The 16,109-nt window shown below is 32.7% G+C and overlaps 2 protein-coding genes across 3 annotated transcripts; one reads left to right on the forward strand and one right to left on the reverse strand.

The window, feature by feature from the left end:
* Positions 1–1,524: 1,524 nt before the first annotated feature.
* Positions 1,525–8,450, forward strand: LOC137827154 (uncharacterized). 2 transcript variants are annotated; one of them, XM_068633370.2, is made up of 7 exons: positions 1,526–1,959; positions 2,073–2,328; positions 2,438–2,700; positions 3,055–3,809; positions 3,921–4,010; positions 6,734–7,510; positions 7,899–8,450. In XM_068633370.2, the coding sequence occupies exons 3-7, from the start codon at positions 2,592–2,594 to the stop codon at positions 8,037–8,039; spliced, it is 1,872 nt and encodes a 623-aa protein (XP_068489471.1). In that variant the 5' UTR covers positions 1,526–1,959; positions 2,073–2,328; positions 2,438–2,591; the 3' UTR covers positions 8,040–8,450. The 2 variants fall into 2 exon arrangements, with proteins under 2 accessions (XP_068489472.1, XP_068489471.1); XM_068633371.2 differs by lacking the exon at positions 2,073–2,328 and having other exon boundaries at positions 1,525–1,959.
* A 3,013-nt stretch (positions 8,451–11,463) lies between these two features.
* Positions 11,464–12,606, reverse strand: LOC137826050 (uncharacterized). Its single transcript, XM_068631892.2, has one exon. It carries the CDS (start codon positions 12,330–12,332, stop codon positions 11,709–11,711), a length of 624 nt encoding a protein of 207 aa, XP_068487993.1. The 5' UTR covers positions 12,333–12,606; the 3' UTR covers positions 11,464–11,708.
* Positions 12,607–16,109: the final 3,503 nt, after the last annotated feature.

Consider the following 16,109-nt stretch of genomic DNA (forward strand, 5'->3'; position numbering starts at 1 on the left):
TGAAGGATAGAGTAAAGAAAAGTTTATGCGGACTCAAATAGTGAAAACCTAAACCTGATGGTGAAGAAGTTCTCAAATGTTTTTGAGAAACAAGAACAAGAATAATCATCTATAAATACAAAACAAGAAAAATGATCAACACTCAAACATCATATACTATGAATGGGAAAAATCATGTCATATTAAACCCAAATGTCCTTATTTATATACTAATCTTGTTGATGACACGAATAATAGAAAATGGTTGATGAAGAAGAAAACTTATGTTGCTTGGGAGGATAATGTTTCATCTTCTTCAAGTTTGTCAAGTAGTAGTGGAGAAAAAACAAATCTTTGTTTGCTAGCTCATCAAAATATTGAAGTAAACTGTGTAAATGATTCTAATTCTTCTTTTTATAATATTTTTTTCGATATAATCTATTCATTATGCATGTCTAATTTGATACAAAAAAAATTCTAAATTTAACACTTATCATCAACTTAGTTGAAATGTCATATTCTCATAGAGTAATACTTTTTAAAATGATGCCTTTTATAAAAAAAAGAAAAGAATGTTAGCCAATTTAAATAATAATGACTGAATTTGATGAATTGAAAATAAATAAATTATAGATGAAATTAAAGAAAATATATAGTTTAGACAAAAATATTAAACATGTTTATAGGGTTATTTTTAATTCCTATATATTTTTTCTCGAAATATCTCTAAGATTTTTCTAGTATTATACCAAACATAAATATTTAGAAATATATTACATATTTATATATTTCTAGGGTTATAATTTTGCATATTGATTTGTTAGATTGTGTTACCCAAATACGTTAAAAAAGTAACCACAAATTAAAAAAAAACACTAAAAAGATTAAAACTTAGTAATCCCACACCTAATAACTCATATTTACACAACATATTATATGATGAGACATGACAAATCCTTAATAAAAAAAAATCTAAAAGTAACAAATAATAAAATTCATATGCATCTGCTTTGATTTTTAGTTACCAAATGTTAAAAATATTAATGAAACAAATCTACAATTACAAAGTTAATGGATATTTCGTTAAATAAATCTGTGATGGGAAAGGAACAAAATAAAATTAATTAAAATTCAATTTGAGAATGTAATTGTTGAAAGTAGAAGGTGGAAAAACCCAATTTAAGAAATATAAGAGAGAGTATTCGGTTACTTTTTTTTCACTAAGATTTCATATTTTTTATTTATTTAAAATTTGCCAATCGTGATTGCATAGTTTGTTGTATGTAAAAATATGAGTCGTTAAGTGCATATTTATGTAAATGTTGTTCATAAAAAAATGACAAAAATAAAACCCTCATGGTTAGTTAATTGAACGGTTTTCTTGGTTTTAAAAGTCGTAACAATATCAAGATTTGAGAGGCCAAGAGAGAATGCGTAACAAAAATAAAGCAGATGTAGAGAAAATGGGCTCACAAAAAAAATAAATTGTTGTTATTATTATAAAAAAGATATAAATATATAATAATATAGAAGAAGAAAAAAAAAAAAAAAAAAAGAAGGAGAAGGGAGTGTTCGTCGTAACTCATAGGCTTGCTTCTGAGTATCCGAAACTAACAGAAAATTATACCTTGTTTCTCTTCTCAATTTCACACGCGCTGAACAAAAACAAACAAAACCCTATTTCTGCACACACTCTCTGGCGCTTTGCTCATTCATTCTCTGACTCCAAACCTAAACCAAACCTAAACCAAACCAACTCTCCTCTTTTTCCTTCTTTCTATAAGCATTACGCGATAAGGCTTGTCTGGTATCACTAAAAAACGTCGACGTTTCACTCCCGTCGTCAATCACTGCGACGCTTCTAGGGTTACTTCCTTCCTTTTCCGTCGCTTCCTTTTCGCTCTCGCAATCAAACATCGACGTTTCCTCTCTAACCCTAGCTTCAGGAGGAGATTTTTCATACATCCACCAATTAATCACGTGCGTTTTATTCTTCTCTGTTTTTTCCATTGCCTATTTATTTTCGACACTGAATAAAGGGATTTTTATTTTATTTTTCCAATTTTGGTGCTGTGGATGGGTTTGCAATGCAGTGAGTTCTGCCATTGTTGCCGCAGTGGTGCTTCGATTTTCCCAATTGTCCAGTTTTTTGAATTGTGTCGGGAGGTGACACATCTGTGAGTGCTTTAGAGTGGGAATCCGTGTTTTGATTAACGATGGAGGCTTAGCTTTCAGAAGCGCCTCCTTCGCAACATTGTCTTGTGTTTCAAGACTCGGGTTTCTCGTTAGTGTCTGTTTCGGATGAGTTACGTCTGCAGTTAATTGTAGATTGAGAATCAGGCTGGGAAGGTTGGATTATTTCGTAACAATTGAAGGATTGTGAATTGTGGCGTGATTGAATTTTACTGTGAAAGTGCTGATATTTCTTTTTTGTTTGGAATGGGTTTTTCATGATTAGGTTGGGTTTTAGGGTAGTGATGAGTCGTGCATAGTAGAGAAGGGAGATTTGTACGCGATATAAACAAGTGTGATAGTGCTACTTGTGGGTGGAGTTGGTGAAGAGGCGCACACGACTTCTTTTTTGTTATTTCTGATGATGTTCAGTGTTAGTTATGGAAAGAAGTGAACCCACATTAGTTCCAGAATGGTTGAGAAGTGCTGGAAGTGTTGCCGGGGCTGGAAGTTCAACCCAACATTTTCCCTCCTCGTCTAATCACACTGGTAATTTAGACGTTCTTTTTTAATTATGTACATTTTCAATGCTTTTGTTCGATTTAATTCAGAATGTCATGTCTCGTATTTAAGAATCTTGTTTCTTAATGCACACGAGATAATAATGGGTATTTACACGAATTTAAAAGAAAATTGTTATGACAGTTGTTTTTGTAACATGAATGATGTCTTCTTGACTCTCACGGACCAGAGTTGTATACATTTTTTGGATTTTGTGACTGCAATTTCGGCTGCTTTTGTCTTCTATTTGCACAATTTAAAACCCTGGGTATTTAAGTTTAATAATATGTTTTATCCCTTGAAAAGGGAAAAAATACTAACGATCTTGGCATTGTTGTGTAGATTCTTCTTCTGTGGCCCATCATACAAGGAATAAGTCTTTTAAGAATGCTGGTGATTTTGACAGTGCTCGTTCTGTGTTTCTAGAACGGACATCCTCTTCAAATTCTCGGAGGAGTTCTATAAATGGTTCTGCCAAGCATGCCTATAGTAGTTTCAACAGAAGTCATCGTGACAAAGACCGTGACAGAGAGAGAGATAGATCCAGTTTTGGAGATAACTGGGAGATTGATGGTTCTGACCCATTGACCAATCTCTTTTCTGGGAGGATGGAGAGGGATACATTGCGTCGTTCTCATTCAATGATTTCCAGGAAACAGAGTGAGATTGTACCCCGTAGAGTAGCAGTTGATACTAAATCTGGTGGCAATAGCCATTACAACAATAGCAATGGAATACTTTCAGGGAGTAATGTTAGTAGTAGCATTCAGAAAGCCGTATTTGACAAGGATTTTCCATCACTTGGTACTGAAGAAAAGCAAGGAACAGCTGAAGTGGTGAGGGTTTCATCTCCTGGTTTGGGCGGGGCTGCTAGTCAGAGTCTGCCTGTTGGAAGTTCCACTTTGATTGGAGGCGAGGGATGGACATCTGCACTGGCAGAGGTACCTGCCATAATTGGGAGCAGCAGTACTGGATCTCTATCAGTGCAGCACACTGTTAATACAAATTCTGGGTCTGTGGCATCAATTACAACAGCCAGTCGTAATATGGCTGAGGCATTGGCACAGACTCCATCCCGAGCTCGCTCTACTCCCCAGGTAGTTGATATACTTAGTGTGTCACTAGCTTCTTTTTTCTTTTCTTTTCTTTCAGTTTAGTGATTTTTATTTATATCCATGATCAATTAATAAGCCCCCTAACAATTGTAGGTGCTGGTCAAAACCCAAAGACTCGAGGAACTGGCTATCAAGCAGTCAAGACAGCTGATTCCAGTAACACCCTCAATTGCTAAAGCTTCGGTAAGAGATTGTGAAATATTTTTATGGTTTATTTTCCGAGCTTTATTTTATTATAGATTGCATAGCAGGATTTTTTTTCTGACAATTAATCTATATCTTTATGTAGCTCTTATTTTAATGGATATTTATTAGTTTTTTTTGTGTGGTAGTTTTAATTAGTATACGTGTATAACTCGGCTGTACGGTAACATTTGAAGCTAGATTTGTACTTTGGCTGTTTAGTTTATTTTATTTTGGTTTGCATTGGACTGCTATATTGTGGCAGGATAAGGATTTGTTGTTGTTGGAGTGTTATTTAGTGGTAAACAACTTAGTTGAGGTTGACAATTTGAAAAGTGTTTTGAATGGCTAGGACTTCTTTTGATGGTTGAGGGTGTGGGTGTAACACACTATCGGATTAGAAATAGTATTGATGAAATGACTAGGTAATCTTTAGTTTTACTATTTTGTTCATAGTATTATTTGGGTCATTTAATGTGGCCATGTATCTTTATAAAGATATATATCGGAATAAGACATCATATAAGTTAACAAGTAGATAATTTTTTGTTAAAATCCTTTTGCACCATGTTTTGTTGTATTATCGGTCATCTGTTCTAGAGAGGTGATTAATTGCAAACTAATTATTAATCATGTCGCCCTACTATTGTGAGTTAAAAATTATAGAAACCAGGATTTCTAGAATAATTTTTACTTTTAATCATTTGAAACCTGTGTAGTAGCTTTTCTTTTGAGGCTATACTTTGCTTTCTTCTCTTCCTATTTTGGTGAAATAAAAGGGAAAAAAAATTGAACAAATGCTTCACTTCTCTATCATTTCATTGCCTTATTTTAATGTTTATTTATCAGTTCTTTTTCATGGCTTTGTATGTGAAATTCAAACATGAATTGGTGCTTCACTTACTGTTTTCTATTTGTGTTACTTCTTGTTGTTCAATATGTGAATTTATAACAAGAGTGGTGTTTGTGGAAGCCACAAGTGGTTTTGGTTGTCATCTAAGGGCTGCCAAATGATTGCTCGTGATCCATTAGCTAACCTCACTTTGTGGCTCAGTCTTTTTTATAATATTGTATATGCAGATATCCAGGCAAGCCTCATTTGAAGTCCATGTAAATTTCTTTAGGAAACTACACCCTTTTTATCATCACAGAAGTTTGGAAAGATATTGGTACCAATGAGTTCTTAAGCATGAATGGATTTTGTTACGAGCCTCTTTAGGAATGATTAAAATGGTCAAATAAGAATGTTTTTTTGGTTTTTCTTTTTGTCCCTTTTAAGCAAGCATACAATTTTTGTTGAAAACCTCACATTGATTAGAGATATGACCAAATTATAATATATAAGGTGCAAATCTAACCTTACGAGCTGGTTTTTGTAGGGTTTGAGTTAGACCTAAGTCTACTTTCAGAAATAGTATTAGAACCTAATATAGCAAAATATATTGGGCTTATTATATTATCGAACCACCTACAAATATGTTTGTGCCACAGTTGAGATGTTAAGTTTTCAGCATGAGTGGGGGTGTTTAAAATACTATCTTGTGAACTGATTTTGTGAGGTTGCCGGTTTTGTGTGGTTGAGTTAGACCTAAAATCAGTTCTCTAAGAATTATCTGAGTAGCGGTTTCTTATTAGTGATATCTTTATGCTCCTTGCACACTGGACTATCATGACAAATATTTCATTTTACAAATAATGCTTGAACCTAAATCTAAAAATGTCAAACTGTATATGGTGTCTAAACCTGTTTTCTTTGATCTAGTGTGCAAATCCTTGGGGTACTTGGTTCTGGTTCACCATGAGTTCCCAAGAATTTTCCTGTTTTTGTGGTCTGGACTCTGAACCAATATTGCTAAATGGCAGTGCCATGGTTCAGATCTTTTGCCAACTGCCATTAGCTACTTGTGAAGGGAGGCCTGCTACGACGGCACCATAGGCCACAGTGCTCTGAGTACATGGTTAATGTTTTCCTGCCATATTCTGCCATCCATCCTCTAGCATCTCCTATGTGGTTTGTAAGGAACCTGTGTGCTGGGATTATGTGGTTACTTGGAATAACAATCTATCTTGATTTGATATTCAGTCACTTAAAACCTTTTAATTTTTTTTCATGGTGGGCAAAATATCGGTCATGATTTTTAATGAAATCTGCAAAAGCATTTCTAAAGAAATGCACGAGACATTTCTATGTATAAGTATAACCATAACCATATTGTTTATGTCATAATAAGCTATTTGCTACCTGCTTTAGTGGTAAGTATTTTTATGCCCCTTGCAAAATATAATCCACCATTTTTCACTTCTTTTACTTTACTACCTTCCCATTACCATAATCTTACTTTGTTTTACATGCTTCTATGGGTAGTTTACTGGATGGGATGGGTTTTTGTATGTTGCTATTGTACATGAAATTTGTGATTTCCTCAAAGAATACTTAAAATTGATTGTGCACACTGTGTAATTAATGTGTAGTCTCCATTTGTTTCCATTTATTAATAGAAATCTGTGGGGGAAATGAGGGTTGTGTATAGGATGCATTTTTTCAACAAAATCAAAGTTGGATGTTTTCTTTACTGTCAAAACTTTGGAAGTTTATATTTCTAGCATGTGTATATTTACTTTCTTGTATTCAATAGAATATATTTCATTAAAAGATAAAATATTACATGTTATTTTCTTTTCTCTTAAAAGTGTTTAAGGATTTAGTGTAATTTTCTTTTCAGGTTCTTAGTTCTGAGAAATCAAAGCCCAAAACATCTATCAGAAATGCTGATATGAGTGTAGTTACAAAGACTGTGTCACAGCAACCCTCTGCGTTGCACATTGCAAGCCAATCTGTTCGCAGTGTAAATGCCAAAGTTGAAGCTCCAAAGACATCTGGAAAGTTTACTGATCTGAAATCTGTTGTGTGGGAAAATGGTGCTTCCCCTACCTCCAAGGAAGTATCTCATCCAACAAATTATTCTAACAGCAAACCAGGAAATCAGCATGCTGTTGCTTCAGGAGCTACTTCTGCTCCTTTGAGGAACCCCAATAACCTAAAATCCTCCACAGAACGGAAATCAGCTTCTTCGGATCTGAAATTAGGTTCAACTTTGGATAAGAAACATTCCATCTCTCAAGTGCAGAGTCGGAATGATTTCTTTAATCTCATTAAGAAGAAAACATTAATGAACGCTTCTACAGTTCTTCCAGATTCTGTACCAATGGTTTCATCTCCCATGATGGAGAAATCTGATGAAGTAAATAGGGAAATAGTTAGCGAATCTGGAAGTCCCCAATCTCTTGGAAATGGTACTGAACTGACTAGCAATGGTAATGCCCATGGTCATGAAGAGTTTCAAAGACTTTCTGATAAGGACGAGAAAGAATCAATTCCATGTGCTACAATATATCCAGATGAGGAAGAAGCTGCGTTCCTCCGTTCTCTTGGTTGGGAGGAGAACTCAGACGAGGATGAAGGCCTTACAGAAGAGGAAATCAATGCTTTTTATCAGGAGGTAATGATATCTTGATCTAGTTTTGTATTGGGTAATGATAAGTACAATATAAATATGCTTAGTTTTATGCATCACTATGGTGTATGTATTATATGAACTTGACCACTTGTGAAGTTAAAATCTTTGTTTTGTTTAAACGGAATTTAGATATGCTTAGTTTTATCATGCATCAGTATAATGAATGTATTATGTGAACTTGACCCCTTATAAGTTAAAATCCTTGTTTGTTTAAACAGAATGAGTTCAAATTTCATTTTGTGGTTGATTTGTTCAAATTCATGCTTGAGTAAACTCTTCTGCTATCGGTTTTTCTTGCCGCACCAAAGTACATTTTATTGCAATTTTCTGTGGGTTGTTTACATACTTTTCGTTGGCTTTTGTTTTCCAGTGCAAGAACTTGGATCCCACTACATTGAAACTATGCCAGGGCATGCAACCTAAGCTGTCCAAGTTGTTCGAATCTTATGCATCTAACTTGCATGGATCTTCTGCTGAATTGAGCTCTACTAATCCCGGATCTGAAGCTTGACATACTGCTTCTTTAATCATAGTTAGATCCAAGTTTCATATTTTTGATGGCAGATGATTAGTTCCATTCCTTTTGTTCTGAATGCTAATGATTTGAGAGTGAAAGAAGAGGGGTGGGTTTTTTTATTAGAACCCTGCATTTTGCAAATATTGCAATAAGTTACAGGTGCCTCAATCCTGCCTGTTTAACAGGGTATTTTTTTTTTCTCTTTTGTTTTTTGGTTAAAGGTTATAGGGTTGGTTGGGTAGGGGGCTATTTTGTCTGCAGTGGAAAATGCTAGGTCACTGCATCTTTTGGGGCATTTTGATCCGTTTCTTTTCTTTCCATGAGGGTTTGATTCTACATGATAAAGTTTTTATGCTGTTTTTGTTCAATTTTACAAAAAAAAGGGAAATTAAAAGTTTATTTTAATTTTTGAGCATGTTGATATGATTAATTTTAGATGTCTTTTTTGGGATATACCGGTTCGCTTTGTGGTTGCGGTTCTTGGAACATTGTTAAAATTACACATGATATCCAGATCCAAAGTATATGCTTACAATCTTTTAATTGTTCTGTGCAATATTTCTTTTGTTCTTGAAGTCTCAAATGTTGTTGCCTCTAATTTAGAAGAATCAACACAGTTCATAACCTCCACTTGGTGTGAATAGGTAAATAATAAACACTTGTAAGATCAAACTTGTTATACTTAGTTTCAGTAAAAGAATTGTAAAGGCATGTAAGAAATAGTTTATAAAAAACATGAGAATATTGAGTTAAAATAATCTTTATAACTTTACATACACTTTAAGTATAAGGGAATAAAAACTTGGAAGTGAATTTTTTAATGAGTTAATGTTAATTTATGCCTGGAATAATTTATAGGATATTTTTAGTTTAAGTAATTTTAGTAAGGAATGCTGAAAAGTTAATATGGAGCTCAAAGATATGGTACAGTTAAGTGTAAAGTGCTAACTGGAGTATGCTCACTTGAAGTTGGAATGCAAACATAGTAGAGTGAGTTATAATTTTTAATTACTTGATTTTGATTTTATACTACTTTGATCCTATTGATAGACAATGTAGTAATGAATTAATTCTTAGATTTGAACTTATAGTAGGCTAGGAGTTGTTTAAGCAATACATCTACTGCAAATGTAGTTTTTGTACGGAAGCGGGAAATAAATAAGTATAAACGTGTTAATTATTAAAAAACTACTTGTCAAAGGTGGGTGTTTTTGTTGGATATGGGTGAGCAGTAAGTCCGTGTAAAAAGGGTTGGAGAAGAAATCCAAGGTAAGGTAAGCAATTTTTTTGTATTGTTAACCAAAGTAATTTATTTGGTATTTGAACTTAATTTTTTTTTAAATTTTACTTTTAGCAATAAATTTATAGTGTTATTTTAATGTTTTGTAAGAAGATAATTTTAGTTTAAATGATATATATATATATTAATTTTATGCATGGGATTGATGATTATTTATGTGGCGGGAAAAATATATTATGGTAAAAAATTGCTGCATATAATAATTAATTTTATTAATATAAATTTGTTTTGAGGGAACAGAACAAAATAATCTTTTCTTAAATATGATTTAAAACCTTTGGTAAAAAAGTGTTAAAAATATTGTTGGTGATTCTAGTTTAATATTGTTTCTGAATTCAAAATTGTGTTAGGAATCTGTGTAATGATTCTAGAGTTCCAGTTAGGAAGATTATAAACTAGGGATAGGGTGTTTTAAGGGGTTTAGATAGTGTTTTTTATTGTGTGGATGGAGTTAGGAATATTAGATAATATTCTTGATGTAATGTAGATAAGGTTAATAGAATCTTGTTTACAGTGTAATCCTCTAATCTAAGGTTGATTCTAGAAAATTTAATTTATTTTTTATGGGTTGAAAGTGAATAATATAAAAGGCTTGTATTGTTTTTCTTCTCTAATATTTTACTCTTTCGAATATTTAATTGCCTAACTGTATATTTGCATTTTAAACATATCTAAACTAGTAAATCAATTCATTTAAGAGGTATTGGAAGTTTAACGAAGTTTTCTTTTTAAAAAGGTGATATTAGGATACTAGTTTTTTAAGTCTTGAAATACCATCTACTTAATCAACCATTGTTAGTGAGCATATATTTTAACATGGAAAATTATATCTCGATATTCTTTATGAAAAATGCACCTACTTAACACCTTTGTTAAAAAATGAAAAAAAAATATTAAAGAAGATTGTTCTGTTGGCATGCATTAAAAGAACATCTTTCAATTTTTAATATCACAATCAATGTATTTGAGTGGCTAATAAAAAATACCACCAACATGCATGGCAATTGAATAGCTGACAATTTTTCAACGTATAAATTCATTTTAAACGTTATGAGACATAAAAGCTACCAACAATATACAGAGAACTATCAAAGGATGAATAAGACAAACCTTTATATGAATATTATAATATACAAAACGTTTTGATTTTAACGGAAATAATAAATGAATTTAAATTATTATTAGTAACAACACATACCACTTTTATTCCCCGCAATTAATGTTTCCGGGCCTCATTTCAATTAATGATTTGACTCTGGTTTCAAAGTTTGTATAAATCTAAGACATGATTTGATTATTTTTTTTGTATACCAGTTTATTAACATTCTTGGAAGAATGAAATTAAGGCATTACTTGCTGTAAGTTTAACTATAAAAGGGAAAATTAATGTATGACCTGTTTTTCTGTAACATGCTGGTGTATATTTTGTGAAATACCATATATATTCTGAAATAAATTGTACTAATTGATCCAACATAACATGATCTTCCATTCCATATATTTTCATGATAATTAGCTAATGTTTTTAGCATTATGTATATACCTAGCAAGGGGAACTGCTGCTGGTGTGTTCACTGATATAAGTTGTATACTGTGATTTCCATTGCTCCAGCATAAGCTTCAGAGCCAGAAAAATGCAAATCCATAATTTTCATTGATGAATTTCATTCACTGAACAATATTGAGAATATTACATGTTACAATTAACTCAATTCTGCAAAATCTGATTTACAAGAAGGATTGTTCTAAATTTCTAGTCAGTAAATCTCAACATTGTTCAGTGACAATATTCTGATTGAGTTACTTCTGGAAGTGAACAATGAGATAACTTTTTCCTTGCTTGATATAGTTGTTTTTTTGTTCTTGAAGTTTAAATATTCAATTGAATCAATTGTTGGTTAACCTACATTAACATGATGTTGTTAACTTGGATGTCTGGAGTGATCATAATCAATCATTATTAAAGAACAAGGGCTTTCCTTTGTGAGACAGTGATGCTCGTAATGTAATCAATTGTCTGCATCATGTTAAGTTATTCATATGAGATGGCACTCATGGTGTTTTCCAGTTCACAAACCAAAATCTATTTTGCCAATTTCTCGGCACAGAACCTGCAACTTTTACATAGAAACCTCAATTGTAGGTTCTTTAGGTTAATATTGGAACAAATACAAGCCTAGATCTATGATCTATTCACGATATAACTAGGATATTCTGTACCACCTCCATGTGAGATACACCAGGAAATCAAACGGCACGAAAACTAAAAACATGCCATTTAGATTATCCAATGTAAAAATTTCAAGTGAAAAGGAAAAAGAAAAAAAGAAAAAAAATTTGCATCTGCCTTATCTGATCACCCATCAAACACTTGTAAGCTGAGGATGATGTCTTGAATGGTGAATCTGTTGAAGTTGTAAGCTTTTCAATGCAGCCCCACCTGACCTTCTTTTCCAAAGACTATCCACTTGTCTCTCTTCCTCTGGCTTCTGCACTCTCTTGATCACAGGTAGAGGAAGATCCATATTTTCAATGCTGATGGGAACAGAATTCTCATTCCTCTTACACCTGTGCCTGTGGCTCCTGGACACATTTGCACTGTTTACTGTTCCTCTTGGCCTAGCTCCACAGGTGGAGACAGTAGGAGCCGCAACAGTGGTGGTGGTGCTGCCTAAGTTTTTGCCAGAGAAGAGTTTTTTAAGCTTGGCATACTTAACACCAGGGGAAATGATGTTGGTGTTGGTGTTACTTTTGGTTGTGAGAAGTCCAACTATTTTGTTGTGCCTCTTCACCTGACCCATGCAGCCAATTCTTGGGGACAAAGGGTCATTGGAAAAGGATCCTGGTTGGTCTCTGCACTGTGGAAGATTCACATCTTTGATGGATGGTCTTGAACATAGCATTGGCAGGAATGTGGTTCTGCGATGGATGTGCAGGTTGTGATGGTAAAAGTAATGATGGGGAAGGTGATGATTTTCACTGCTCATGCTTAGCTGATATAGGGTAGAGAAAATATGTGAATGGACTTGTTAAGTGTTTTGGGTGGTTTAAGTTGTGACTTTGAGATTGCCAAATATACAAGAAGACCATGTGTAATTTTTGTGACCCTTTCACTTACTTGCTCCTCTAGAGTAAAGAAATAAATAACAATTAACAAGATGACAAAGTGAAATAGAAGAAATCATTGCAGAGAAGGAGCCTCATAGAAGATTGGTGCACACTAGAAAGAAAAGAGAACCAGGACAATTCTGGACCATTATTTTGATTTAATCTGGAGTTTAATGTGGATCAGAATTTGTTTATGTTTAAGTTCTTTAATACAAATTTAGGAGAGGAAAGTGGTAATGAGTTTGTGTAGAATCCCTGTGTGTGTGATGGTGTGTGACCAAGTGGAGAGATCAAAATCCTAACCAATTGATGATGCTAAAGTGTACACGCTAGTTAGTGGTTAAATCATAGGTTGAACAACCCCTTGTCCCCGAAAGGGCCCACTTTAGTTAATTACTTAAAGGTGTCCAGTTTCAACTTCATATATTATTTTCATATGTAAGTAATCTCATATCATTCTAAGAAGAAAATTATGTTTTTATAATGTTGTAATTTTTTTTTCCTTCCCCATCTTTATATTTTAAGGCTACTTAAATTTGTGGGAAGTCTATAAATGTGACATTAGTAAGAGTCTGCTTTATATAAAAATTCAATAAAAAAAATCAATTTCACAATAATGAAATAAGCAAGTTCATAAACTAAGACAATATTAGCTGTCAAACTCATAAGATAATTAAATAACTAAAATAACACAAATGTTATCAAGTTTAAAAGTCTCATTCATCCAATTTTTTAAGAAAATCATCTCTAAGATCTTGATCACCATCTTCAAATTCTTCTTCAGATGTAATTTGTTCATCAACATTATCATCAAAAACTATATTATCAAGATCAACTACATGATCCAGAATTGGATCATTTGAATTTGTTCTAGCTTAGTCAACATTTACACTATCATTTTCAACTTGAGTATGCTCAACCTCCACACTATCTCATTCTTTAGTTATCCATTCATTATCAAACTCAATGTCATCAAATGGGAAAGCAACAATTTTTCTAATTTGCTTGTTTTTCAACTTCTAGTTATACATGACATAAACCAAGTCATTCATTTTCTTCTGGAGCAAACAATTTTTTCTTTTTGTATGAACCTATAACTAAATATGAAATTTTAGTAGATATATAAATGAAATCAAGAAAATTAAAAACCTTAAATAACTTCATGAACTTGAATTACCATTTCAAATGAGATCCAATTACGCTCACACTCTGAACCTATAACTAAATATGAAATTTTAGTAGATATATAAATGAAATCAAGAAAATTAAAAACCTTAAATAACTTCATGAACTTGAATTACCATTTCAAATAAGATCCAATTACGCTCACACTCTGAACCTATAACTAAATATGAAATTTTAGTAGATATATAAATGAAATCAAGAAAATTAAAAACCTTAAATAACTTCATGAACTTGAATTACCATTTCAAATAAGATCCAATTACGCTCACATTCTCAAGTCAAACTCAAAACTCGAATAGAAAACTTCTTCAATTATAAAGTTCCATCCCCAAACATCTCCCACCATTCTCCAAGGAGCATAGCTTTCCTACAATCCTTTGCATTTTCCATAGAAAAAAGTCCTCTAGCAAAGTGAAAGTCAATAAGCTGCAAATTGATTTTTTTCCTTTTTGCAACATCACTAACCAATCTTTTCATGTATATGTACAACCCCTCTTTCACCTCAAGATGATCATTTCTAAAAGTTGGTTCAAAGTGAAAATGGGGGTCTAGGTAATAGATTTTTTAATGCAAAGCCCCATGAAGCTGATTATCTCACCTGTGGTTAATGATTTTCCAAACAGGTTCATAACACGTACCAATTATGTCATATTAGAAATAATTACACAAATAAGTATTTAAATTTAAAATGAAAGAAAATTTAGAAATGTTACATTTTCTTTGATATTATTACAGGGCTTTTAATCTTCTCTTTAGCACAATTCTTCTCCTCATATATGAATCCCATTATGTGTTTTGCATCCGAATCCACTAATCAAAGGACTACCATAAGAGGGGCAACAACTTTTAAGCATATAATTACATTCTTTCAAAACCAACTATATAATAATATACTTTAAACTTTTATACCTTCCTGCAAAGTTTCAAACTTGTTTGTTTTCCATTCTTCATAGCTAAACATGGTCATCAATGATGTTTTCATTTCATACAAACAAGCTAGAGTAAAGTAAGTTGTAGCAAATCTAGTCATTTAAGGCATTATTAGGTCTCTTCCCTTTGTAAACTTCTTCAATGTGCTAATTAGCATTGTTTTACCGTAAATGTAGATAGTGATCTTTCTTCCCTTTCTAATAATCACTTCATGGACCTTTATCTGCTTCTCAAAATATTCAAAGATTAAATCAATACAATGAGCAACACACGAAGTTCAATATAAATGCTCAGTTTTTTCATCAATAGTTCTCCAAATGCCTTGAAATTTGCAACACTATCACTAACTACCTGCAATACATTTTCCTCACCAAAAAATTATACCACATCATCCAACATTTTAAATTATTTTTTTTTTTTGCATTTTTTGAGATGTTGGAAGTATATAATGAATAGAGAAACACAGTTTCTTTAGGATTGTTCACCAAAAAAATTACAAATTGAACGTCTTTTCTTTTCTGTCCATCCATCAGACACAATGGTACAACCTGTCCTCTTCCATTCATCCTGGTACTTTTGAAGTTGTAAATCAGTTTTGTCAACTGCTTTTCTCAAAAGCTTTTCTCTAATATCATAATATGATAGAGGTTTATAGCCAATTCCATGTTTACCAATCATGTCACACATTTTTGAAAAAGATAGATTTCTAATAACATTGAATGGGATGACACTTATGTAGAAAAATTCAGCAACTTGAGGATCAACTTGTCACACTTTTTCTTTATCACCATCAATAAATTTATTTTTAAACATCTTGCTACTGTTAGCACTTTGTTCACTCTCTTCTACACCATCAATTTGTTCAAGGCTATTCAATTTTGTTTTCTTCACTGAGACATGTTTAGCTTATAAGAAAACTTTCAACATTAAAACTTTTATTTCTTTTGGTATTGATACACAAGGTTCAAAGTCATATCTAGTATCGACAAGATGGTGTTTGAATATGAAAATGCCTCCATAAATGTCTTTGAGCAATAATTACATTTCACCTTCTTTCTGTTCTTGGAAACATCAGTTCCATGCTTCCATTGTTCTATTTCCCGCAACATTTTTACTTCTAGGCGGAAGTGTTAAATATGTACCACGATTACTAGAATTTGAACCACTCCCTGACATCTTAGAATGTTATTGTGTTGAAACATAAAAAAAAAATAAAAAAAATCCTAACCCAATCTTACCTCAATCACCATCTAAATAAAAAATTATGCAATCTTTCACACTCTGAAAAAACCCCAACCCAACTTAAAAATAACTTTATAATACACAATAAACCCCCAATTTGCACTATTGTAACCCTAAATAAAATATTTCCCCCAATTCCCCGGTACCCTAATGCATAGCCGTAACATCGCACTTACCTGAAAATGAAGCATAATTGGATCGCGACAGTGATGCAAGACGCATCATAATGAGACAATCCATAACGAGATGGCGATGTGATCCAAGGAGAAGCGAGATGAAAAAACAATTTGAGGAGAAGC

The sequence above is a fragment of the Phaseolus vulgaris genome, chromosome 8, assembly GCF_051622355.1.
Source record: "Phaseolus vulgaris cultivar YP4 chromosome 8, ASM5162235v1, whole genome shotgun sequence".
Lineage (NCBI taxonomy): Eukaryota > Viridiplantae > Streptophyta > Magnoliopsida > Fabales > Fabaceae > Phaseolus > Phaseolus vulgaris.